This window comes from Oryza brachyantha, chromosome 2 (assembly GCF_000231095.2).
Source record: "Oryza brachyantha chromosome 2, ObraRS2, whole genome shotgun sequence".
NCBI classification, from domain to species: domain Eukaryota; kingdom Viridiplantae; phylum Streptophyta; class Magnoliopsida; order Poales; family Poaceae; genus Oryza; species Oryza brachyantha.
Genome location: NC_023164.2, coordinates 18,511,329 through 18,538,420, shown reverse-complemented (window position 1 = coordinate 18,538,420; position 27,092 = coordinate 18,511,329). Strand labels below are relative to the sequence as shown.

Sequence of the window (27,092 nt, the reverse complement as noted above, 5' to 3'; positions counted from 1 at the left end):
GCATGCATATAGATATTTTAGCTTTGTTGGTGACTAATAAGCCGTTTTTAAATAAGCGAAATGATCGAAATGATGGTGATGACAGCAGATGTTGTGAGTTGCTATCTCCTTTTGCGTTTACTTGGCACCGTCAATCAATTTTCTTCCGCAATTATTTGACATTTCTTAGAGTACTAGGTATATTTCACCAAAATACACCTACAAATCAAAATATCTCCCGTTAACTTCTAAATTGATTTGCATGATTTTTAGATATTGGTGGGTGGTATTATTATTTTCGCTCTCTGTGTTGAAGCGAAATTTCTCTTATCTTTTTTTAAGACGAAGACACGACTTTATTGATTAATAATGGTTAACACAATCCTCGATGCCTGAGCAGCCACACATCTATTGCTATTTAAAAGTTAAGGCTGAAAAATAAACTTTGATTTAAAAAACCCTAACAAGCTTTAAATTTAAGGCAAAAAATTTAAGATTTATCTTATAAGCATAACCAGAAGCAAAAGGATGGAGGGTTGGACTCGTCTGAATTCAAGCTCTAGATTGGTATATGTGTGTGCTCATATTTTTCAGTTAATTGATAATCAAAACACCCGTCAACAGCAATACACGTTTGCCCTCACGATACATCAACCTAATTTTCAGAGATGCTTATATGGGTACGGGTGCGTATGTACAATTAGAAAGGTAAGTATACACATGTTATGAGCGTATATGTTCCAGAATATATATATCTGCCGAAAGGCCGAGACCTTCGAATATACATTCTTAGCTAAACACTGTTTGAATCCCAGCCAAAACCCACAAACACCAAAGCATTTGTCTTGGCCCAGTTTAGTTTTTGACCCAAGAAGGAGATGGCTAGTCCAGCTTGAGCTTGACTAGGGCTAATGGGCTAAGCCGCTAACCGGCAGGCTTTCTCTACCCCCGTCTGCCCGATGGGTTCGTCCTCTTAACATGCACTTGCAAATAGATAAACTAACATGAAATTACAAACCTCATTTAAACTTCATGTATAATACTTGTAAGCATCGAAATCTGAACTTCGCTAGGTGAAGTTAAGCATTGGAGTGATACTTGTAGTGAGAAGTCATCATTAAACCATTGGTACTTGCAGAGTTGCAGTGACAAGTACCAATCTGATGAGAGAGAAAAACGGTAGCAGCATTGGAGTGTATCGGGGCCTCATAGTGCCTGTATCTGCATTAACGTTGGATGGTCCATGAATTCTGTGCAGGACCAACGTTGAGAGAACTCATGCATGTTCAGGAGCAAAGCCGAGTTAGGACGGCCAAGCATTTCAGATGCAGACTGGTATCTGTATTTTTGGTGTACCACATGTCTGCTACCTGTGACAGCTTCAGTCTCAGTCAAACTATTGCTACTGACCTACAAGGATGCAGATTATTTTTTTAAACGAAACACACATGGCAGGTTAATCTGCCACAGCTAGAGAAGCATGCGGCATGTACGGTTTCTGCTAAGTCGGATCTATTTCTCACTAAGCAAAACTCAGAAGTTAGTCATCCTCGAAACCCATGCAGTTGACTCGAGAGGTAGCCTCTTGTTGGCTGCATGCACGAAAGCTTCGAAGAAGAGTCAAACTGGCAGCTACTGTTCCAAGCTGGCGACCCCAAGACGGTGACCAGATGCTGGCAATGGATTTACAACAACAGCATGGAGATGGGGTTGATCAGGATCTGCCCGAAGGGTCCATGGTAGAGTGATTTGTTGTCGCAGAAGGGTGTCGGAGTGAACTACCTATGGATGACTGTGCATCGGCTGCTGATGCCGCGGCTGAAATGGACGCAGGCGGTTGCAAAGCCTGCTGACCTGATGATCGATTAGGCTCTGCCAGGCTTCTCTTGGCCGCACCTGACACACAACATGAACACATAAAAAATGAGTTCACAGGCAATAGATTCGATTGATATGCTATTGAACAAATCAAATACTAGCAAAATATTAGTCTATGAAAATTCCATATGAAGACGATGAACACAAGTTATGGTAGATAGTCTCGTGAGAAACAGAAGTCATTCTTCACTTCAGCTAATTAAGAGAGTGTTTACTTGTACAACTAAAATGTACTATTATAACTCCAGCCCCAAAATAAGTGACTGGGTCTAAAAGGAAAATGTTGCTCACTAAAATTGCAAAAACGTGCAACCTGGAAATTCCATCTACTGTGAGAGTAACATTATAAGTGTAGAATGTTAAAAAAAAAAATTTAGTATGCCCATGGCATTATTGTATTTTGCTAGTACTGCTGGTTTATGGAGATAGTGTGACATTTGCTGCATCAGGATACAATGTTAAACAATCTATGGAATAATCACAATGCAAAGCATACATATTTTAAAGAAGTCTTTTTGCACCAGTGCCAAAACATGACACTGTCAGCTTTATTGTTTTCTAAAAGATGGCAGGTAGAGCTGTGTACAAATTGAACTACAGACATGTTACCTGGTGTAGGTACCAATCATACCAAGCTATTTACTATATCGATTAATCTTACAGTGCATTTAACATATGTACCTCTTGATCGGTGCGAAACAAACATAGACTGGAATTCCTCGGCCAATATTTGTTGTTTATAGACTTTGTCAGAAAGTATTTTAAGCTCTTTCTTTCTCTGTAACCTTTCCATTTCCGATTTATAGATCAGCTCATCATACTTCCTTTTAGTCTCAGCCATCTCTATTTCGCATGCCAAAATAAGCTGTTGCCGCTGATCAAATTCATGAGAAGATGTTGATTAGGCAAGTAACTAAGAGGATGCAAGAAATGTGCACATGGTATTTCACATTGAGAAAAAAAGGAATCAAGAAAGAAACCTTCTCTTCGTGCCTCTTGGCCATCAGAACACGTAACATCTGTAATCGACTCAACTCATTGGCAATTGGGTCAGATTGAAACCCAACTTCACTAGGGACTGTTATAATCTGGTTGACTAAATCTGGCTCAATATTTGATTCCTGAGGGCTGATAAACCCATTTCTTACTGAATGAGTATTCCCATCAGGTGGTTGATGAGTAACAACCTGACAAGTTGATGTATTTGCATGCATGTCAGGCTGCTCGGTAACTTGGGCAAATGAAGAAGCTTGGCTATTAGGCGCTTTCTTGTTACTGATGTCCTCAGGTTGTTCTTGTTCCATCTGAATCACATTAGGTGAAGGCGAACTTGCAGATGGAACCTCAAGCGGAGAAATAGTGTCTGAGGATATCTGCTGATTTGCAAATGGAGCTTCCTGTGGAGAAATAGTTTCCAAGGATATCTGTTGATTTGCACATGGAGTTTCCTGCAGAGAAATAGGGTCCAAGGATATATGATGATTTGTAGATGGAGTTTCCTGCAGAGAAGCGATGTGAAAATTGATGATTACGAAAGCAATGCAAAATTTATTTCTTAAAACAAAACGATAAAATTAGAATCTTATTAACCTTGTGAAGCAATACATTTTTGCAGAGGCTCGAGGAAGGCTCAGATTGTAATTCTCTCTGGAACCTAGAGCTGGAACCTTCTGAAACATCATAACCTGAACTCAGACACCTTCCCTTTGCTATAGAAGGCACGTTTCCAGAATCAGAAGCCACCAAATTAGCATGTGCTAATCCTGCACCAATGTCAGATCGAGGGGCATTCGGTAACTCCGTGTGCCCCACAGTACTTTGTGCCGCTACTGGAAAGTCAATTTCTGTCCCATTATTTTCACCAAATACCACTGTAGTAGGCTCACAGGTGGACTGGGAAGACCTTTCATAGGTGAAAACTTCTTCAGCAGCACCAACTGAAACCTTATCCTCTGTAGATCCATTGATTTCAAGCAGCAGCTGTGAGTTCTCTGGAATGGGCTCAGATGCATTGCTTCTCTTACCTGCACATGTGTCTTCTGGTTCTGTACTCAAAGAAGCAATAGCTTGAATCTCAGTAGACAGACATTCCATGTTAAAGCAATTGAGCAGTATGTCACCATTTGAATAGTCAGTCAAAGGGCATTTCAGTTTCTCTATTTTAAGCCCAGAATATGACAAGGGAACCATATCAAAATCTTTCTTAAGGTAACCAGCTTCAGCCTCAAATATCCAGCGTTTTCTTATTCTGTTCTCCTTGTCTCTATCTTTTATTTGTTGTTTCACAAATTCTATCAGCTTTGATTGGAAATGTTTATGAAAAGACTCGCGCAAAATGGAGAAACATTGCTTCGGTAACTTCATCCTGCGTTGTTTTATTGTTGGTATAACTCTTGTGTATTGGACTTCATAAGAGCGCACATGTTCTTGGAAGAAATCTAACTCCAGTTTCTTGAACAGAACATTGAACTCCTTGCGGTCTTCATTGTGCCATGCCAATAGTTTATTAAATCTTCTTGAGCTAACTTTTTCAATCGTTTTCAAGACATGTGGATAATCGGAATATTTATAATGGCCATGCTCCTTCTGTTTGTGCCTTTTAGTCGATGTATTGTTGGCATCTGGCAAATAACTTCGAGTGTATCCCCCAGAACATGTTCCATGCAATGCCAACTGCCTCGTGTTAATAGTTCGACCCTCAGATGCTCCATACTCCAGTTTTTGCACAACAGTATTTGCAATCCCTTCCTGGTAAGTGTCTCTCTCATGTGAGGTTGATTGCATTTTATCGACCTTCTGCTTTATGATTGCCTCTTGAGAAGAACTCAACTTTATAGCATTTATCCCAATATCCTTGTGGTTAGGGCTTTCTGGTCCAGGTGGCTCATCCTCTCTGATCTCACCTTCTTCTGGTTCAGATTCATAAAATGGTGTATCTGTCTCACTTCTGTTGCCAGTCTTAAGTTTTCTACATTCAGATGATTCCTTGAAAGCATCACAGAAATCCATAATACATCTACTAAAGCCAGTAGGGTGACTGAACTGGACATCCTATGTTATTATTGCCATGAAGAGTACTTAGTGAAACTTCCAGCTCAAGATGGAACAAATTAGGAACTCACTTCAGTCAATTTAAATGTGTGCTTCACCTCCAAATCTAGGCATCAATTAGCTGGACCTTAATTGTGCCACACAACAGATAGAAACCACAAGCGAACCTATCAAAGGATAGAAAGACAAACTTCAGAAACATACATTAATACAAGCACAATTCTTATCAAGAAACGGAAAATGTTCAACATAATGTAAAACACACATAAGTTACAGGAATTCCTTGTACTTAAGAGAGCCAGTTGAAGGCGCTAGAAACACCTTCAGTTTCTCTGCTGAAAGTGTTATGACACGGGATTTTAAGCATGGTACTATGTCTGCAGTATCACAGATGTTCCACATTAACTACTTCAACCGATTTAGAACACTTTTTTTAAGGCTACAGTTGTTTGAACTGGTTGTAATACTATGCATCCACCACTCGAGGATCCAGACTTCCAGAGCCCAAAGCTAAAGCTCATGGTATCTTCTACATTTGTGGCCCAAGGGTAGTTTGCCTATAGAAACAAAGCAACAACAAACAGCATGTCCTTCTAACAGGACCAAACTTGCGCTGTGTTGTGGCCTGGTGGGAATGGGATATTGAAAGGTTTGATAGTCCACAACAGTCAACCACATCAAATAATCACATCCCATATTTACGTTAATCATGCAACTAAAGTTCTTTTTTTGGAAAGAAATCATGCAACAAAACTGTGTAATGTTAAACACCAAAACAAAACTACATAAGTTTGGCTTCTTAACCAAAGATATCATAGATCATTAGAAATTCTTTAGTAAAAAAGCTCGTTAGAGCCTAATGGAATCACCTGCCAACAACTGGATACTAGAACAAGGATCACCAAAAGAGAATTTACAAAAAGTGAAATGGCAAAAGGGTAGAGCAAGCTGAAGAAGAAAAATATACTTTTACATTAAACCATTAGAATGCCCTCTATTAAAAAAAAATATCGATTTCTACTTCCTACCATGTAATCCAGTTACTTAGTACCATGAAGAGCATGAAACCAAGAGGACTTGTCCTCATAGACAAGTTGTGGAATGAACAAAATCTCACATTTACAATGCAAGGACAACATAAAAACACAAAATAGAATGCCTTTACCTTGCAACATACAGAGCAGGGTCATCGGTTATAGGAAGGGATTCCACATTTTGGACCGTCTTTTTGCAAATGTTGCAAGGAGAATGCTGAAGGAGCAGTACATGAAATGATTTACATCAAATGTCACGGCGAGGTCAAGTGCTGGAGCGAGAATTACTTCACTAAAAAAGGTAAAAGGCTGAGAATGGCAACAAAATCTTTAACAACAGAAGAAACCATCTGAATTTCCCGCACATTTTTTCCATCGCACAGAGCAAGGTTCAAGCTTATTTGAAAGTAGAAGTGCTTGACGTAAAATATATTTCTATAAATGTGATTCTATTTTGTATATCTACACCAATCAATCAACACTGTTATAACTTGGGCCTACCAAATCATTAGCATAGAGCCAAAGACCTCTCTTTTTTGCTTATTAAGGTGCTAGTTTCTAGGCCTTGAGAGTTGAGACCAATGTGATGGCTCCTCCTAGCCTTCTCTTGATAATATAATAGATTGGAGGATATGATGTGCATGAACTGGAACTTCTATTAACGTCAGAACAAAATATTGACAACTTCCAGCGCAATTGCACTACTATAGCCTATAGGCATATATAATCAACGTAACCATGATATTAAACATTGTAAACTGTAAAACTACCTCAAACTCTCAATGTACTCTCTCAGTTCACACTATTTTTTCTGGAATGGATACAGTGCATTCACTGTTACTCTCTGTTGCTCAGTCATTAGATAGAAAAATAGTGGTGTATCTAACAAATAAGGATATGTACTGTACTACTGTGTAACTCCATTAGTCATTAGTACCAAACCCCGTTGAGCCACCGCCCTGCCTCCCTGGTGCGTCCCAAACAACCAAACAATTTTGATAATTCAAAAGATACTGTTCCTAAAATCAGGAAGAGTGAATGGAGCAATTAACGCACGGAGCACTTAACTTTACCAACATTTGAATATCCTAGTAATTTGGCGTAGCTCAAGTTACCGGTCTGGCGCCCTGCCACCCTGGTCATCTGGTGGAAGACAAGAGTTGAATTCACACCCAACCAGACCACCAATTTTTCGGAATGACTACACGAGCCAATCTTACCCATTCAAACAAACTCCAGTATTTGTAGGCTCGAGGGGGAACTTCACTCCCGGCCGATCTACTGGATTCCAAGAACACGAACGTTTTCCACACGACGATGGGGAAAAAACCAGAAGCCGGAAGCCACGCCATCCGCGACCGAGAGGACTGGACCGATCGCATAAACCTCATGTAAAACCACTCGCCCGAACAAAAAACCACCAAACCCGCCGCTCAACTCAAACCCCCCACCCCAAAGCACGCGATTCCCCTCCTCACAAAACGCTTGATGCCTTGCTCCTTCGCTACTCAAACGCAGAAGTAACATGCACCCCCAACAAAAAGTTGGGGAAAAACAAAGATAAATCCACACAAAAACAATCCGTGATTGCACCACCGCCCCCGGAAGCGAAACAAGCTTTGCTTACTCACCTACGGAACGGAGCACCTCATCAACCCGCGCGGAGAACCCGAGGGGGGGGCACCCCACCGGAGAGGGCTCGAGGAGCGGTGGGCGGCGCCGAGGCGAGGAGAGCGCCGGGGGGGGGGCAATCGGCGGCGGTTCCGAGCGCGGCGGAGGGTGGCGTGCCTGCAGTGCAGCGCTGTACTGTAGATGGAACCGAGCAGGGAAGAGGGGGTTTCATTTATAGTGTGACGAGTCGTGTCGAGGCGAAGTTACAGGAATGCCCCTCCCCCCACCACTGATGGGTGGGGCCGTGGGGCCCAGCTCATACACGCCTTCGGCTGCGTCGTTCGCGTGCCAAGCGTGACTGCGTGCTGCCAAGTGCCAGGTCACACAGCTCAAATCGCGAGAAGCGACAAAAGTTTCTAGTGTGCCGAACCATTTACTATCATATTTTTTTATAAAAAAACCGAAACACATTTCAACAAATTTCACGTATCATATACTCCGTACTAAATAAATTTATAGATGGTTAAAAAAAATTTATCACCAATCATATTTTATCTCTCACTACTCCTAGTCGACACGCTTATGGTATCACGTGAAAGCTTGCAGCAATTGTTCTATGCGTGATTATTTACCGCGTATTCTTAACAGCATACTTCAAGTCAGTAACTCTTATCATGGAAAACTTATTAACTTCTTCTTTCGAGTGAAAGAAGTGGCATTGCTTATAGGTTCTTTTTGAACATTTATAATAGAGATGTGGATCAATTCCTTGGATTATGGATCTCATCCTTAGCTTAATCAATGTTTCCTTGTATGATAATTGACCATTCATGGAATCACAAGTAAGGTTAATGCAAATGCCACCTCCCTACTTTAAAATGTCATTAAATATGCAAAATGGATGTAGAGCATCTTTATTGCATTTGCCTTTGATCATTCATTACTGTTTGTAACGATGGATCAATTTTAGTAGCAGAGTACCTCATTTGCTTAGAGCAGGTGGTCTAGCCCCGCGCAAAATTAATTGGACAGAAGCTCCCCATGCAAAAGGGTCTAATATCAGTGGCACTCTGTATGGCTAACTGGATCATGTCATTATAAATTTGTTGTATTTGAAAAATATTATTACTATTCACAATATCAATTGGATGTCACTGGAATTTTGTAAAATTGAATCAATATCATCCCCGTAACTTTTTCCGTCACACTATGCTTTTCTCTATTATTTTTTCTCATCTACTTCTCGGTTGGTTTACCAAGCCCACTATACTCCCCAAAGCTCCTTGTGGGGACCAACGACATGCTTGCTTTCTCCTCCTATGAGCTTCTCGTCAAACCATTGTCATGCCCACCACCGTGCCTGTTGGATGGTCGGAAAGATCTGGAAAATCCCGAATTCAATTTCGAATATTTTTCTTCGGATACGGAAACGAATATATGGTTAATGAATGGTAACGTGGGTAATTACTTTAAGTACCCAAGGGTAGTGGATCTTTAGCCACATAATAATCTGAAAAAAAAACACCCTTGAAGGAACTTGTCATATTGCAACAATCTGGACTCTAGATTATAATAAGTTGTCATAATAATCTAATAGTTTGTTCTAGATTATTTTTGTAATACAAATTATAATCATCCTAATCTGAAACAAATATGCCTAAGGCCGTATCCGACACTTAGGCTTATTAGCCGGTGTGGAAAACGTGGTAATAGATTAGTACATAATTAATTAATTATTAAAAAATGAAAAATAGATTAATATGGTTTTTTAAGCAACTTTCATATAGAAAATTTTCACAAAAATACAACGTTTAGCAGTTTAGAAAGCATGCGCACGAAAAACGATGGAATCTGAGTTATTAAAGGGCGCAAAGGATGGAATCCGCTCATTCATTCCACAAAAGACTTTACTACATCCATTTTCAAATACTTGTCATTTGTGTACTGTTCACTTTATAACTTTGACCACTTATCTTATTTGAAAAAAATGCTTACAAATTAGCCATATTAGTAATATGCATGCATTGCCAAAGTGAAAAGTAAATAATCTCGTAAGCATCAATTCAAAGCTAAAAAGACTATAATATTATTCACTCTAGTAACTCTACTACATTTGTGACTCAGTTTTAAAAAAATCATTGATTTTCCCACTTACCAAACTTTAATATATTAAGTATTAAAAAATAAAGTCATGGTGAGATAAATAAGAGGGAAAAAAGTGAAGTAGTACAATAGTTTAAGAAACTTCACCTACAGGGTGTAGGTCCGAGTGAATTACCCTATTGTCTAATGCACTGTTCGGTATGTGTTGTATTTTCATGAACCAAGTCCGGAGAACATATTTTGGGGCAGATCTCGAAATTCTGTCCAGCTACTCCTAGTACGAAAAGTATGTTTTCATTAAACCATTCTACTACACGTATGATAAAACTACTTCTTTTCTTACAGGAAGGGCATCCCTAACCTAAGTAGCCTTAACTAGTGATCTTAGTTCATAACACCACTGGTAGGCCATAGTCTTCAACTCACTGTCGTCTTAGATGGGCCCAAGAAACAAGTTTACATGGTCATCGCATATCACATAAACTATGATCCCTTACCTAAGATGCGCTTGAGACACTAGAATTTCGTGATGCTCCGCGAAGCCGTATAAGACCATAGTCCCAATAGCAAATGTCAACTCCGATAAGTTGTGGCTAATAGACACGTCACTATGTTAGACATGAATTAATGCTTACCAACATGTAAATCCAATGGAGCGATGGATTTGATGGACCTTATTTGATGCTGTAGGTGTTACTAAATTTTTAGATAAACTTAATCAAAACTATATAAAGATGCTTGACATATTTAAAAGTGAGTTACAGTTACTCAGTCCAAAATAACTTCTGCCTTTTCAACTATATTTATCCCCAAAAACTTATTTTTAAAGTAATTATTGTGTTGGAGTTTAGAAATGTGGAAAATAAGTTCATTGACGTTTTTAAAAGTATTAAAAGTAGAGAATAAGTTCATTGTGGTATGAGCAACTCGTGTACAAGTTAACTGGAGTTCAAGAACATGATGGATATTTTAGTTTTTGGTCGTATTACAGTCGTACTACGTACAAAAAGACATCATCTTTACCCCCATCCAACTCATACCAATATATAATTAAAACACTAAATACCATTCATTTTTCTAAACTCCAATGAACTTCTCATCTATAAACATATCCTATGCTTTCTCAGACTCCAATGATCATGCCCTCCGCTTTCTCGTGCTCCAATAAACTTGTCTTTCAGTTTCTTAAATTCCAATGTAATGGTTACTTAAAAATAAAGCCTTTAATATTATAAAATATTGGCAAAATAAAATTATTTTCATATGAAGGGAGTATATTTTGGTACGTGCGGACAAAGGAAAGATGAGTCTTTTGTACACCGAGGGAGTCCTCCACTACTGTTTACTAATACCATTTATTCGTGCAGGTACAACAACAAACTATAAACATATTTTAAGAAGATAAGAGAGGAGAGAGAAAAGCAGCGGGATATAGATAGTAGTTAGCTGCAGCACGAACTCCACGATATATGTGTGTATGAAAAGTGAGACCGAATATTAATTGTGTACCATATGCTTATAGATAACTATTATATAAATTGACTATTAAGTTGACTATAAATGATTTAGAGCAAACCGTTGACTATACTATTAAACTTGCTCTTCATTTCATTCAAGGAATCTTTCAATTCAATTAATCTCAGGACTAATCTGGGCCGGAATACCAGCAGAAATGTACATCTGATAGGAAAAAGTCCATTAAGGGTTAGAACTTATTGACGAATTTGTGTTTCGCTCTTTAACCGCAATACCATAAATGTTACCCTTAAACTCGTATAATCCGTTCAGAAAAGGTTATTCGACAGTTTTATCTTATTTTTTTCACTGATTTTGCTGATGTGATGTCCTGTAAGTCTTACATATCAGTTTTTTTCTCCTCTTCTCTCCCTCCCTCTCCTCTCTCTCTTCTTCCACTCTTCTCTAGAAGGTGGAGCGAGGCCAGCGGGGGCGGGGGCGGCCGGGCTAGCGGTGACGGCGTGCAGCGGCCGGCGCGGCGATGGCATGCAGCGACCGACGTGGGCGGGCGACAAAACTGCGCGGGCGGTGGCGGCCGACGACGACGTGCGGTGTCTGGCGTGGGCGGGTGGCAAAGCCGCGCGAGAGCGGAACACGGGCGACGACCGATGCGGGTGGGGGTGGTAGCGGCCGGCGACGACGTGCGGCGGTCGGCGCGGGCGGGCGGCAGCCGACGAGCACGTGGAGTAGCGCATCTTGCCGGTGACGGCGACGAAGGTGTTGGCCCTACCACCGTTGTTCCTTATCACCGGCACGAGCCTCGACGGCTCCTACCGGGGGCACGCCGTCCTGCTCGTCGCGCTGTGGAGCTGCACGAAGCACTCGGCGCCGTGGAGGTCGTCGGCGGCGAGAGGCACGCTGAAGCCACCGTCGCCGTCGAGGTTGCTGACGGCCTTGCTCTCGTACTCGCCGTCGCTGTTCTTGTACTTGATCGCCAACTGGAGACCTAAAATGTACATTGTCGAATAACATGATCGGTGGTAATAGATAAAGCTTCATTCTGTAGATATGGTATTATGGTGTATATTTATACCCTTGAAAGCATCCTCAGCCTCTGCATGTTCTTTCTGGTGCAGTCGCCGCACTTGCCTAGCCGACGACTACCGCCGCCGCCTGCATGTTCTTCCTAGTCAGTCCATGCATTTGCTACGGTTGTGGTGCTTGCATGCATCAAATTAGTTGGCTAATTAATTAATGTAGAGAACTGGTCAGTACATGCATTCGTTGCATGAGTTAGTTGCCTGCATGCACCAAGCCTGGCTCCGCCGCACGCTGCCTGCTCGGGCCAACGTTGCTCGCCTGACCGCCTCCTCGACCGCCACCTCCAGCTTGCCGTCCCTACTGTCCAACCCAAAAGAGAAAGAAGAGGTGGCATGGAAGAGAACGAAAGAACAAAAGAAAAAAATAAAAAAACACGACAGGTTGGACCCACCGGGCATCACATCAGTTAAACCAGTCAAAAAAAAAGTCGAGAAACCTTTTTTTAACGAATTATATAAGTTTACGGGTACACGTTTCTATATTTCGGTTAAGGGATAAAAAACAGACTCGCCCTTCGCACCAGTTGGGCCGGCGCCCAAACAACTTGTAGGGTGCCTTTCACCTGGACGGACACGGCCCACCTAACATCCGGCGCGGCCTCGGTGCGTCCGTGGGCTTCAGTTTAGGAACGGCGCCACTCGGCGACCGGTCCGGTCCGGTCCGCCTCAACCCGGTTGGGTTGGTGGGCGAAACCGACCCGCGCCTGATGCACCCATCGGTCGAGCGCACCACCAACCTAATCAGGGCCCACACGTCAGAGGGCGTAGGTAGAGTCGGGACGGGTGCAGGGGGTAGCTCGAAGTGGGTGGGAGTCCAATGCCCACCAACCGCGCGTGGCCTGGCGAGTGGGCCCCGCGAGGTTTGGGCGAGTCCAACTAAAACCCCCCGCCGCATCCTCGCCACTTCTTCCTCCTCCTCAACCTCGGCTTGCCTTCACCCATCGCGCGCAAGCTCTAAGCCAGATCTCACTCCCTCGCCGCCGCCGACGCGTGAAGAGGAGAGACGGAAATGGCGTCCGAGGGCGTGCTACTCGGGATGGGCAACCCCCTCCTCGACATCTCCGCGGTCGTCGACGACGCCTTCCTCACCAAGTACGCGCGCATCTCCTTATTCTCATCCTACTACTTTGATCTGCGCTGATCCAGTTTTTGCTTTCGCTTTTTTTTTTTGTGCTTTAGTCTGGATCCGAATGTTTGGTGGTTTTGTCGCGTCGGTTCATCAGATCCGAGGCGACAACAAATGCCTGGTCATAAGTTAATCGTAGACGCGTGCAGCACGGGACCAAGAGTCAAAAACTGATCAGTATAGTGGACCAAGTTTATGTAGAGTTCATCATAGATCAAGCCGATCCGCTGGTGCTGGCACGCTTGCTCCAATTTCACGGCTTGATCCGCTGGTGCGGTCACTCTTAGCTCCAATTTCACGTGACATAGGTGTATCTGTTTTCCCGCTCGTGGTCGAGTTTGTGTGATTTGTTTTCACCGTACGTAGATCTTCAAATTTGGGATCTGACAGTGTGTACGCTGAAGCTCGGGAAAACACCGTGGATAGCGCTGGACCGTACCATGACTTGTTTACGGCTTCTAATGATATACGCTGTTACATCATTATTATGTTGTCATCGTTGTTGGTAGTCTGACGTGCTTCTCCAACGTTTTAGGTATGACATCAAGCTGAACAATGCCATTCTCGCCGAGGAAAAGCACTTCCCAATGTAAGTATTTATATTGGTATCGCCCTTAAATATCCCAGTGTCATTATTATGCATGTGTTTAAGCCACTTCCCTTTTTTTTACTTCTTGTAGACTTGTAGCTTTCTCTTGTGTAAACTGTTGTACTTAATATTGCACCTTTTCTGTTGCAGGTATGATGAGTTGGCCAGCAAGGGCAATGTTGAATATATTGCTGGCGGTAATTCTTTGTCTTAACCTGTGCTTACGACATGGTTCTTCTTGGCGAATCTTCTGATTTCATAATCTTCATTGTTTTGTTCTTCCAGGAGCCACCCAGAACTCTATCAGGGTTGCCCAAGTAAGCTCTGAAATCCACTAAGACCATGAGCAAGAGCAACCAAACTGGTAGAATGCTTGTTTTCTTACTGTATGTCTTTGCTTTGCAGTGGATGCTTCAAACTCCTGGTGCGACAAGTTACATTGGTTGCATTGGAAAGGATAAGTTTGGTGAGGAGATGAAGAAGAATGCCCAAGCTGCTGGAGTTAATGTTAGTTCTAAATTCCTTTTTCTTCATGTCATCTGATGCAATATTGTTCTACCTCTGTTCAAATGACTAAGGTTCCCTTGTTCTTGTTACTTGCTCGGCTAGGCTCATTACTGTGAGGATGAAGCTGCTCCCACAGGCACATGTGCTGTCTGCGTTGTTGGTGGTGAAAGGTCTGTCATCAATAGTACCCTTGTGGCCTTATTGGTTATTGATTGTTCCACTACTTGCAGACTTGCGACAAGAGATAATTATGGCATGATTTTGACAATTTGTTCTTATATTCAATTTCTATTTTATTGCCACTGTTATTTTTATGCTGCAACGACACAATTGTCCAGAATTTGTATATTATATTATTATTTCTGTAGTGAACAAATGTTGGAACAGCACTTGCAGTAGTGCTAATATTTTCAACAAGTATATCTGACTATGCATTCTTCTTGCTTTCGTATTTCTTCCATTGGCTATGTATGACACATGGATATTTCATCATGATTTCACTGCTCGCATTGCATACTACATTGGTAATACAAGAGAGTCATTCTTTACCAAATCTATATAGTATGGATTAGACAATGTGATGTTCTATACTGTGATATACAGTAAAATTGCTGCAGTTTGTTGCTAAAACTTCTTAAATCAAATGTGTACATGTTACTTAATTTAATTAAAACCATGACATATTGGTTTAGGTTACAGTGTTTTCCTGTATGGTCTCTAATGGAACTATTGTTCTGAGACACACACTGCTTGTTTCTAACTAAGTGTTACTGTAGTAATTCACTGCCGTTTGTCTGTCACAGGTGTTATTATCTTCATACATCTTGATGATTTTAAGCTGTTTTTCCTGCCATGTTCGTTCACAAATTGTCAGCACCTTTTTCTTTAATCGTATCTGATATTTAGCTATTTATCTGTCTGTAATCAGATCACTGGTTGCAAACTTATCAGCAGCGAACTGCTACAAAACTGAGCATTTGAAGAGACCGGAGAACTTTGCACTAGGTAATTATCTATCGAGACATTCTGGACCAATTGCTACCATAATATTTCGTCACAGTTTGTTTGGGGACTTTATGCATTTCGTTTTCATAGTCAAGAGTACAAACTCATTAGTGCTGGTGATGCTATGCAAACGGAGACTCCTGAGTGGCTCATTATGTATGAAACTGCATGCTTTCTGTTAATATTTAGACTCTGGAAGAGCTGAACAAGCTTTACCATGAAAAACAATGATACGTACTAACCACCAGATAACAGTAACTTTAGTTTGTGAATATTTTGGTCTACTCCTGCAAACCTGGTATACAGCTGTCACTGATTATTGAGAGTAGTCTATTAAATTGTTTGTGCTCTGAATAAAAGTAATGTTCTTATATTATGAAATAAGTATATGCTTATGAGTTGACTGTTGACATGAATTTTACTACCAAAATGATATGGGTATGTTCAGTGATCCATGACTTTCCAAGAAAGTGGCACTCTTGCAACAATCTTGCAAATTTCCCACCTTATGGGGCACTGCTTAGGCTTTTGCATCAAGTTTATCGTGCTCTATTCATTTTAAATGGTGTAAAAGTTTAATGGATATTGTTGTGACAAATATGACATTGTTCTTGACAGTTGAGAAAGCAAAATACATATACATTGCTGGTTTTTTCCTTACGGTCTCTCCAGAGTCTATTCAGCTTGTTGCTGAGCACGCTGCAGCTAACAATAAGGTATATTCTTTCATAACAGAATTCCTTTTGAAGTGGTTTCTACAGTTTGACCAATCGTATTGCTTTCAGGTGTTCCTGATGAACCTCTCTGCTCCCTTTATCTGTGAGTTTTTCCATGACGCACAGGAGAAGGTTCTTCCGTAAGTGCTGCAATCCTCATATTTCATACTTCACTTGAAACCATGTACTTAACCATAATGCATAAAGCAACATCCATTGATGTTCTGTCAAGACATATCCCTATGCTTGGCATGTGCCAATCTTTTAGCCAGTTAAATTTCTGTCATGTCATTGAGGGCTTATTCTCTCTGTTCAGTCATTATATGGATTTATTTAAGGTCATTTTGAAGACAAATTTGCTTGTTACTAATGTAGGTATGTGGACTACATCTTCGGTAATGAGACAGAAGCAAGAATCTTCGCTAAAGTCCGTGGATGGGAGGTAATTAGTCACTTTTCTTGTTTTAATGTTCTCATCTAGTGATTGCACTGCTGATCAATTAGCTTTATAAATTTGCAGACTGAGAATGTTGAGGAAATCGCGTTGAAGATTTCCCAACTCCCTTTGGCTTCAGGAAAACAAAAGAGGATTGCTGTGATTACTCAGGGTGCTGATCCAGTAGTTGTTGCTGAGGACGGACAGGTATGTGTGCCTGCCTGCCTGGTACTAACTTTCAGCTTGTATTGTTATCATACAGTCAAGTAACTGAAGCAATCTGGTCTTCAACTTAACTGCTAGTTTCATTTTTTTTCACTTTATCCAATGGAAAATGCTTCCTTTACTCCTCTTTTCTTTTGGTGAAGGCAACTCATTGTTTTTTTTTTCGCAACAATGGCTTTGAACTCATGGTTCTCTGTTAAGACTTTGCATGCACATTTGGAAAACTTGTCTCTTAAAAAATAATTTCTGTAAATAAAGAATCAGACATCCATCTTTTTTAGCATTCTGGAAATTTTCTGGAGTGTAGTCCATGATATTATATGCTGAACCTACATATTATGTTTCTGATAGGTGAAAACATTCCCTGTGATCCTACTGCCAAAGGAGAAGCTTGTTGACACCAATGGTGCAGGTAAATGTTCTTTTAATAGTATTACAAATTAATTTATATTTCTGGGATTTCCTTAAAAAATACCCAATGTTTCACAACAATGTCACTCATCAGTGAATCATTATCGTTGTGAGGAATCCTAGGTTTATTGTCCCATACTCAAACAGTTTTGGCACATGTTTTTATGAATATTCACTATGATGACTTCATGAGCTACAACAATAGCTGTCATCTTGAAATCTGGATGATGCCAACTGCCTAACAAAACATATTTTCTACTGTCCTCAGTAACCCCCAAGGAACCGTTGAAAGCTTTTTTAGAAACAAGTTAAAAATGTTACAATAGGTGGCAGGTAGGTTTTATTCATTTGGTCTGCTGCTCCTGATAAGCTACCACCCTCGTTTTATTCTTATAGGCGATGCCTTTGTTGGCGGCTTCCTCTCACAATTGGTTCAGCAGAAGGGCATTGAGGACTGCGTGAAGGCCGGTTGCTACGCCGCAAATGTTATCATCCAGCGTTCTGGCTGCACTTACCCTGAGAAGCCTGACTTCAACTAGGACCAATCCAGCCACATATTGAGGAACAGTTATCGAACATCTAACCGATTAGTGGTTTGGTGCGTTCTACCTGTATCATCTCGAGCTTTTCCATATTCATCCGGCCAATATTTTTTTGCCGTAGTATTTGTTGCACTGCTACAAACCCCTACTTTATTCTCGGTATAAGGCACAACTGCCAATTGGTGTGTTAATTTTGTCATGTGCTGTTCTTTCATCTCTTGTCTCTTGTCGTCCTATCGCCCAGTTAATGGCTCTTGCGCCAATATTCAATCCTGCTAGGAAGCTCGAACAGAAAACTATACCTACCCATTCGTCCGTCTACTCCATGGTTCCTCTCCGGGCGTGTCTACCAATCATCATTAGCTGCATTCCGCAGATATCTGCTGGGCCAAAGGAAATGCAGACTGAAAGCCCTTGTGCAGACTGAGGCTTTGTTTAGTTCCTAATTTTTTTCCTCAAAAACGTTACAGTGAATCTTTGAATATATGCATTGAATATGTGCAGAATGGACCGACAAAATACATTATACATGCATGGAGCATTAAGTATAGATAAAAAATTAATTACACAGTTAGAGGAGACATCTTTTAATACTAATTAGTTAATGATTAGTCCATAAGTGTTATAGTAATCCACATCTACTAACGAGGATTAATTAAGTTCAAAAGATTTGTTTTGCGGTTTCTATGTGAGTTATGAAAATTAGTTTTTATTCATGTCAAAATCCATTTTAATATTCGATCAAATATTTGATGTGACATTCAAAAAATTTTCTTTTTCGAACTTAAAAGAAGGAAATGCAGACCGGAAACCCAGCTGCTCGCATCCTGTCTCAGTCCGATCTGTTCATCGTCGATGGCTCGATGCTTCCCCACCACAAAAATCTATCACAATCCGGAGAGAAGCATTCTACCGCACTATAGCTCTGGATGTTCTCTCACTTCATCTCCCTTTTTCCTAATAGGCCAAACCATGCCACCAGCCAAACATGCCACCAGCCAAAGAAATGTAAAAGGACATATAGCCTAGTGGTTATAGTGATCTGAGTAACACTCAAGTTTCTGGGTTTAAAATCTTTATAGAAGCATGAATTTTAGATTGGATATTTGAGAGGCTAGATCCTCTACTTGGACTAAATTCCTAGAGTTTCTAAGATAAAAATGATGCCAAAGAAACACCACTTTGGTTCTTCGATATGAGTTATAATAACGATGTGGAACAAGAAATGGTCGATTGACAATCTGTGGCACGTAACTTCATTAAGACCCACCTAATCTTCACCGTGTATAGAGTAGAATTGACATGTTAATCTTATGTTAACCCAACTATTTTCTTATCCTACAATCACCTCGGTAGCTTTGAGCCTTTGATCACGGATCAGCCTTCAGTCACATCAGTTACACTCAAAAGGCATGTGATAAGCTACCTGAAACGAAAACGAGTCGGTACTGAGCAGGAAATGCACTGCACCTAACCTGAGCGTGCGTGGAATGGATCGTCCAAGCTAGCAAAAGAGCTGGAATGCACGTACCAGTCTTTTTTTCTTCTTTTTCTGTTAGCCCGTAACAGAAAGTTGCTCTCTGGATGTCGTCGTGGAGTCCAGTCCAGGTCCAGCAATTCGCCGGAGCAGCAGTAGGTGTTCTTCAGGAGCTCAGGGTTCAGAACTCCAGACTCCAGTGGCATCCACCTATCCTGGCTCCGCTGGTGAAGTTCGCGTGTCACCCAGTTTCCGGAAAGACATAAAAAGCACACGAATCATTCGTGCGAGTACTCCGTCGATCGAGCTGGTGCTGCTGCCCGTCGTCGTCGACACGCTGATTGTGATGTCACTCCCCTACGACTCTACTCTCTTCGTTTAAAAAAACCAGCATTTCAGTTTTTTTCGAGCATTTGACCATTCGTCTTATTTAAAAAATTTTCAAAAAATTTTAGAAAAAATAGTCACAAATAAAATACTATTCATATTTTATCATCTAATAAAAATAAAATTATTAATCGTATTTTTTTAATAAGACGAAGAGTTAAACATTGTACTTAAGAACTGAAAAGTTTATTTATTTTAAGACGGAGGGATTAGTGATAGAGTACAAGCGTGCCGTCGATTAGGCCACGGGGTACTGCTGCAACGCAACGAGACGTTCTCCTGTGCGTACCGGCTCATTTCCAAAATATTAAACATTTTTTAATTTAAAGTTTATATTATAATGTAAACATTTTTCACCTTTTTAATTTCAATCATTCAAATTATTATAGTGAGAATTAGATGCTTGAAAGAAAATTCAATTAATTTAAAATTTAAAAAATAGCTACTGAGACCGTTGATTTGTTTTAGGAAGGAGTGACCAGTGATAGAGTACACGCGTGCCGTCGATTAGGCCACGGGGTACTGCTGCAACGCAACGAGACGTTCTCCTGTGCGTACTGGCTCATTTCCAAAATATTAAACATTTTTTTTAATTTAAAGTTTATATTATAATGTAAATATTTTTCACCTTTTTAATTTTAATCATTCGAATTATTATAGTGCCAATTAGATGTTTAAAAGAAAATCTAATCTTAAAATTTTAAAAATAGCTACTAGAATGACAAAAAAAAATATTTTGATATCTCTTTAGTCTACATTAAACGATCAAAATAATCATGTTTAGAAAAGAGCGAGTAGTACTGTACACGTCCCTTCTGACAGCGTAGCTGCGTGGCCCTGTTTAGTTAAAAAAACTTTTTTAAAAACATCCTATCGAATTTTTGAACATCTAAATAAAACATTGAATATATATAAACATTAAAACTAATTATACAGTTATGGAGGAAAATAGTGAGACGAATCTTTTAATCCTAATTAGGATGTGATTAGCCATGCTACAGTAACCAACATGTGCTAATGATGGATTAATTAGACACGGTTTCCAGACGGAATCTGAAATTTGTTTTGATTAGACTACGTTTAATACTTCAAATATGTGTTTAAAGTTTTGATGTGATGTTTTTGCAAAAAAAATTATGCAAACTAAAGCCATGTTTAGTTCCCAAAAACTTTTTCCAAAAACATCCCATCGAATTTTTAGACACATAAATGAAGCATTAAATATACATGAATATTAAAACTAATTATACAGTTATGAAGAAAATCGTGAGACGAATCTTTTGAGCCTAATTAGGACATGATTAGACATAAGTGCTACAGTAACCAACATGTGCTAATGATGGATTAATTAGACTTAAAAGATTCGTCTCACGGTTTTCAGGCGAAATCTAAAATTTGTTTTATAATCAGACTACATTTAATATTTTAAATATATGTGTAAAAGTTTGATGTGATGTTTTTGAAAAAAAAATTTCAAACTAAACAAGGCCCTCCGGTCTCCATCAGCCTCGGGCTTTCTCCAACGGATGGTGTTGTTTATAAGGATAAGCCAGCGAGAGAGAGGAAGAGGAAGCTAGGCACTCGACTTGTCGTAATTTCGTATCGTACGATTCGTACCCACCGGAAAACGATCAGCCGAGACCGATGGACCGCGAGGCGTTTGCGGGCTCGCCTCGCTTCGCTTTTGGTTGCACCGGATGATCGAATCGGTGATGCGTGCATCGTGCAGCATGTCCATCCAGCTGCGCGAGCGCGCGACAGCACCACGTGCCGGGCCCAACCCCACAATCCCCCAGGTCAGGTGAGGTGAGGTGAGGTGACCGGCCGCGCGCTGGCACGCACGCACGCGACCCCACGTACACCCCCCCCCCCCCCCCCCCCCCCCCCCGCAACGTGACATCGCTCTCCCACATCATCACCGTTCCACTACGCCTATTACTAAAACTTGGCTACTCTCTTTCAATCATTCGGTACACACCTCGATCGGCAGCTCGGCTAAGCTATCATGTATTCATCGCGTCGTGTCGCATACGATGTGTTGATAAGTTTGGTGGCCCGGCTGGTCGAGAGATCGCGTACGTGCGAAACGGATCGATCGGCGAACACGGTATGCCATCTATCTAACCGTAATATCGTATCGGTCACACTAGCTTGCACCCCTTACAAAATAAAATTTTAAACTTTTAACTTTAGAGTTGATTTTATGATTTTTAATCGTAATTTATTTTATATATTTTTAATATTAATCGTAATTTATGTGTCACCGGCTCACCGCGCATATGCTGCAACGGATGCTAGCACGATCCCGTTCAATTTCCCACGCAATTTACACGGCGGAATCGATACGTAACAGCTTTTTCCGTGGTAGCATATCACGTCTCAATTAGCACCGAATTTAGCATCGGCTTTGTGAGTTCACTCGTTTTTCTTTTCTCTCCGGAAGTGGTTTAATTGGTAACGTGATTTTAAACGTTATGAGTTGGCTGGCCTTAGCGTGGCAGCGCTAAATTCGTCGTTAATCAATCGACATCCCGAAATGTCCCTTTTTTTTTTCGTCTCCAATCATAGATGAACAGCATGAACTAGTGTGAAAGTACGTTCTGTCATGTGAGCCCATCATAAGTGTCGTCCTGGAGAAATGTACTGTAGTGCAATAGTCCTAATCCCTGTCGTTAGGTCATCTCCGGTGAAAGTCTATTGTCATTAACACTTTTGATGGGATGGTAAGGAGTTAATAAAGAGAGAGAAAATAGTTTTATTTGTAGGAAACTCAGTTTACACTTTTGCCAGTGCCTTTTGTGCGCGTATTATTGTCTACTCCATCAGTAAAAAAACCAATTCTCTGATTTACGTGTCCAACGTTTAATTATCCGTCTTATTTGAGAAATTTTTAGAAAATTAGAAAAAAATTAGTCACACGTAAAGTACTATTCATGATTTATTATCTAATAAAAACAAAAATATCAATCGCAAAAAAATTTGAATAAGACGAAGACTCAAAAATTATAGGTAAAAAATGAAAAAATGGTTTATTTTAGGACGGAAGGAATACGAAACAATAACATGGAACTTATATATTGTATGAACAATTTAATCATCAATTAAATAATATGTTGTTTATATGATACTCTTAAAAATATTAAAATGAAACCCTTCATTCTGTTCTCAAACGCTGCAAAAGGATTAAAAAAATCAACAAGGACAGTTAATAAACAAACCGGGTGATGCTCATCACTCATCAGAATATTCCATACAAGGAGGAGACCATGGTAACGTGCCGTGCGATAAGCGCAGAGATGATTGATCCCACGCAACTCTTCACACACTTATTGATCTGCGCACCTACTAAACAACGAAAGCGATCACGAATTTTATACTCTACCAATTACCCGGACCAGCAGTAACACACCCCACTACACCAGTGATGCCACCACTTGCCCGGGAAGAATCATCGGAGACATCTAACTCTACTATTTTTATAAGATGCTACTCAAAAGATGTGTTTTGAACGCAAAGATACGGGGAGACTTGGCCTTGGCCGTTAGCTGGTGGCAGTGCTGTAACTCTGTGCTAGCTGCGGCTTAAGCTGCGTTAGAGCAAACCTAACAGCTTATGTATCGCATTATTTATATTAAAAATAAATGATATATATAAAAATTGGCTTCAGCAGATCATGTATCCTATCATATAAAAAGAAATAGTCATCTAAATTGGAGAGATGTCTTTCAAATCGAATGTTTTCTCTCCTCCACATATATTTTAACATCCAATTGTAATATGAGGGAGTAATATCCATATGAGAGCGGTGGTTGTGAAATATTAATAAAATAGATATAGATGATGTATTATGGATGATCTCTTTGAGTAGAAGGTGATATGGAATGAGAATTTTTTTGGATGATCATCCAAATGGCCATATAGATGATTACATATACAGAGTTGTTGTGTTTGATCTCATTAGGGTCATCATTTGTTTAAAGAGAAAAATATCAAATAGAATATTTATAAATAAAAGTTAATTTAATAAAACTTTTATATATCGTCTTATTGATCTACCGGAGATTCTACAGTTAGACCTGGCCGTTCCACCGGCCGGAGGCCACCGGCCACCGGAGATTCGGAGGGAGACGGCCACCAGAATAAGGACATGGGCCTATCATCTCGCCCCAACTGCTTATATCGCAGCAGCTCAGCCAAAAGCGTGCGAACCGATGCCGGCCGCGTGCGTGCGTACGGCCGCCGCCGCCCCGCGTCGACGAGGATTCCTCCGAATTCCACAGGTTTTTCTGCTTGCAAACCAAGCAGAGCAGCCAACGACGAGGGATCGGGAAAAGAAAACCGCGGGCGCGACACGCGACAGGCACAGCTGTGCGTGCTCGAGGCCGACGGCGGATAAACCGCGGAATATGCCCCCCGCTTCTCCCCCCCGCGCCGCGCCAAAATCCCGGAAGAACTGAGCTCCACGCGAAGGGGACGCCACCCGTACAGTAGTACTGCTCCTCGATGAATCAATAATCTCTTCTTGCAGGTGAAGAAAAGGCAAGGAAAAAAACAATATAGTTGTAAAGATGTTGGATGTGTGGGCATTGTGTGGAGCAGCAAGAGGACAGGACAGGTGAAAGGCGAGGAAATCGCCGGTGGTGGGATCCTCGTCAGTCACCGGCCGGGTCATCTTCACGTAGTACCTCGTTTTAGAGGAAAGCAGAAAATGGAGATCGCTTGCGAGTTGCGACTCCACGAGCCTCCGTGATAAGCTCGTCCGTACTCACCTCACCCTTTGAACGTTCGTTGTTGAAAAACAGTCATGCTCAGCGTAAAGGTCTCGTCTCGCTCTCCTTGTACGCGTGTATGCTCTGAATGGAGCGTTTGCTGCAAGAAGAATTATACTTTTTCAGGAGATTCATTCCCCCCACCCCTCGTTTGATTATTCTACATCCAAGCATGGGCCGTCGAAAGCCAGACGAAAATGATTGCGAAGAGGAAAAAAAAATGGAAGCCGAAGAGAAGCAAAAGCACAAGACCGATTTTATTCATCTCCGATCCATTTGTACAAAAGCCTTACTACATACGTACGTTAGCGTATATGTACAGCCTGACTCATCATCATACAAAAACGTAGGCGAAAATTAAGACTACAAGGCTGAAACCGGGGGAAAAAAACTGAAGCCTAGTAGTAGTAGCTTATTTGGTCGATACTCTGATTACTCTCTACTGCAACTCTGCAAATACTCGCGAAACCCTGCAGCATCCAGGTGCAGGATTTATCCTCTACCGTCGCACGCATCGTATATACAAAACCGTATAGACAAAACGGCTGTGAAATATCGCCGTATCTCCCCCGGACTACGGCGACACGCGTACGGCGCCGACTGATTCGGTCGCTGCCCTGACGTGGACGGCCGCCGCTCAGGTTGGCTGCTCCATCGCTCGAGCTCCTCCGCCGCTCACGATCCACGGGTGACCTGCATTACGAACGAACGAACACGGCGGCGATGAGATGGTTGTTTGGATCGGGAGGAGGGGGGAGGGGATGCGTTGAAATCGATGAACATTTTCGAGGTCAGGATGAGGTAGGGTCTGTAGAAGGGGGGAGGAGGAGATTGGTGGGTTGTGCTTACCGAGGACTTGCTCCGCGGAGAAGCGCCTCCAGGTGTCGCGGCACATCATGCGCCTCATGAGGTCCTTGGCCGCCGGGGACACGCCGGCGAACAGCCTGGGAGGGAACCTGACGCTGCCCCGGAGCACGGAGGACAGCACCTCGGCCGCAGTCTCGCCGCCGAAGGGGAGGGCGCCGCCGGAGAGCATCACGTAGAGCACCACGCCGGCGCTCCACACGTCGGCCTTCTCGCCGTACTCCCCGCCGGCCACCACCTCGGGCGCCACGTAGTGGGGCGTCCCCACGAGCCCCTCGGCGCTGCCGCCGCTCTCGCCGACCCACGCGGCCGACCCGAAGTCGGCCAGCCGCGCGCGCGGCGCCGCCGCGCCGTCGTCGTCACCGACGACGACGTCAAGGAGGACGTTGTCGGGCTTGACGTCGCGGTGGGCCACGCCGCGCCGGTGGCAGTGCGCGAGCGCCTCCGCGAGCTGCGCCAGGACGGCGGCAGCGACGGGCTCGGGCACGGGCGCGCCGCGGCGGAGGCGGATCCAATCGAGCAGGTCCGGGCCGGCGCAGAGGTCCATCACCATGTGCGTCCACGCCTCGTCCTCGTACACGGCGTGCACCTGCACGACGCCCGGGTTGCCCGCGCCGGCGAGCTGGGCCAGCTTGGGCTCGAGCTCCGCGAGCTCCCGGTCGAGGTCGTCGGCCAGCTGCGAGCGGTCGACGGACTTGACGGCGAACACCTCGCCGGTGGCGCGCGACGTGCAGCGGTGGACCACGCCGAAGCGGCCGCGACCGATCTCCTCGCCAATCTCGTAGTCCCTCTTCAGCTCTCCACTCATTCTTCAGTAATTTTTCCTGGGATTTTGGGGGTTAAACTCCATCTCACCAAGTGGTGGCCTATTTAACGACGCGCGCTCCGGTCTAGCGGAATATTCGGATCCTGCCTGACCAGGCCAGCAGCATTTTATGCCTTTCCTATTATAACCTTCGATCCCTATTTATATTTTTATAGGATTCAACCTATCAATGAAACTATTATATGCGGATAGGAGTATATTGGTAAAATCCATAATATGCAAAACGGTATGATAAATAATAAATAAGTGAATGGTTGCATAAACGTGAAAATGGAATGAATAAATTAATCTAGCCGGATTTGGTTGAAAACAATGAGATATGCTGTAAATTTAAATAACTACGTCATATACATACACAATGGCCATGATTAAACAACTAAGGATTTTAAAAAGGTACTATTGCCTCATTTTTTTCTTCAAAATATAAAAGATTTTAAAAAGGTACTGTTGCCTTTTTTTTTTCTTCAAAATATAAGGATGTTCAGGTTGTTAAGCGTATATTAAGTCTTTCACAATACAATGAACTAGTATGGTATATGGAAAATTAAATAAATTGTTACATGTGATAAAAATGATGTAAAAATTTACAAATAAACAATTATGAAATAACTTTTTATATACGTATTTTCGGTGATCTAAAAGTCAATACGGCAAAATAAATTTTAGTGAAAAACTTAAAATCAACTTCAAATTTAAAGCTAAAAAATTAAATTTTATTATATAAGCATAAGCGAAAAGACATAAGTATATATTTAGAGTTGATTTTGGTCTTTTTTTTCACCCAAGTTTATTTTTTCAGTTTGCCTTTTTATATTGCTAAACATATATATAAAATTCGTAAAATATTTTTGGTTTGTAAATTTGTCGTTTGACAATCAGCCCTAACATTTTAAAACAATATAGCATGCACGTATGTACCATAATCTAATGGACGAAAACTTGCTGAATCTTTTTTATTACACGATATAAACATGCAATACAACAATTTCATAACCGTGAAC

General features: G+C 41.7%; 3 protein-coding genes and 1 pseudogene across 3 annotated transcripts; 1 reads left to right on the top strand and 3 right to left on the bottom strand.

Moving 5' to 3' along the window:
- Window positions 1-1,173: 1,173 nt before the first annotated feature.
- On the bottom strand, window positions 1,174-7,294 carry LOC102717405. Its single transcript, XM_015833181.1, has 10 exons — window positions 7,163-7,294; window positions 6,074-6,159; window positions 5,778-5,856; window positions 5,387-5,465; window positions 5,183-5,285; window positions 3,448-4,825; window positions 2,838-3,356; window positions 2,539-2,731; window positions 1,762-1,875; window positions 1,174-1,652 (listed from the first exon to the last, which is right to left on the bottom strand). The coding sequence occupies exons 1-10, from the start codon at window positions 7,292-7,294 to the stop codon at window positions 1,612-1,614; spliced, it is 2,724 nt and encodes a 907-aa protein (XP_015688667.1). The 3' UTR covers window positions 1,174-1,611.
- Window positions 7,295-11,285: 3,991 nt separating this feature from the next.
- On the bottom strand, window positions 11,286-12,314 carry LOC102715184 (annotated as a pseudogene).
- A 799-nt stretch (window positions 12,315-13,113) lies between these two features.
- Window positions 13,114-17,973, top strand: LOC102717128 (adenosine kinase 2-like). The gene is made up of 13 exons (XM_006647478.3): window positions 13,114-13,303; window positions 13,873-13,926; window positions 14,077-14,123; window positions 14,212-14,243; window positions 14,332-14,433; window positions 14,536-14,603; window positions 15,362-15,438; window positions 16,057-16,154; window positions 16,224-16,294; window positions 16,530-16,596; window positions 16,675-16,797; window positions 17,167-17,227; window positions 17,623-17,973. Exons 1-13 carry the CDS (start codon window positions 13,221-13,223, stop codon window positions 17,763-17,765), a joined length of 1,026 nt encoding a protein of 341 aa, XP_006647541.1. The 5' UTR covers window positions 13,114-13,220; the 3' UTR covers window positions 17,766-17,973.
- Window positions 17,974-24,634: 6,661 nt separating this feature from the next.
- On the bottom strand, window positions 24,635-26,163 carry LOC102714896 (phosphoenolpyruvate carboxylase kinase 2-like). The gene is made up of 2 exons (XM_040520850.1): window positions 25,251-26,163; window positions 24,635-25,094 (listed from the first exon to the last, which is right to left on the bottom strand). Exons 1-2 carry the CDS (start codon window positions 26,071-26,073, stop codon window positions 25,039-25,041), a joined length of 879 nt encoding a protein of 292 aa, XP_040376784.1. The 5' UTR covers window positions 26,074-26,163; the 3' UTR covers window positions 24,635-25,038.
- Window positions 26,164-27,092: the final 929 nt, after the last annotated feature.

Coding starts and splice junctions, on each gene's coding strand:
- LOC102717405 (XM_015833181.1), bottom strand. CDS start 7,294: ATGGCGTGGCTTCCGGCTTCTGGTTTTTTCCCCATCGTCGTGTGGAAA. Junction 4,826..5,182: donor CTTAAGTACAAGGAATTCCT/GTAACTTATGTG, acceptor ATCTGAATGTAG/AAAACTTAAGACTGGCAACA. Junction 1,653..1,761: donor CGATGCACAGTCATCCATAG/GTAGTTCACTCC, acceptor ATCCATTGCCAG/CATCTGGTCACCGTCTTGGG.
- LOC102714896 (XM_040520850.1), bottom strand. CDS start 26,073: ATGAGTGGAGAGCTGAAGAGGGACTACGAGATTGGCGAGGAGATCGGT. Junction 25,095..25,250: donor CTCCGCGGAGCAAGTCCTCG/GTAAGCACAACC, acceptor TTCGTAATGCAG/GTCACCCGTGGATCGTGAGC.
- LOC102717128 (XM_006647478.3), top strand. CDS start 13,221: ATGGCGTCCGAGGGCGTGCTACTCGGGATGGGCAACCCCCTCCTCGAC. Junction 13,927..14,076: donor GAGGAAAAGCACTTCCCAAT/GTAAGTATTTAT, acceptor TTTCTGTTGCAG/GTATGATGAGTTGGCCAGCA. Junction 16,597..16,674: donor CTAAAGTCCGTGGATGGGAG/GTAATTAGTCAC, acceptor ATAAATTTGCAG/ACTGAGAATGTTGAGGAAAT.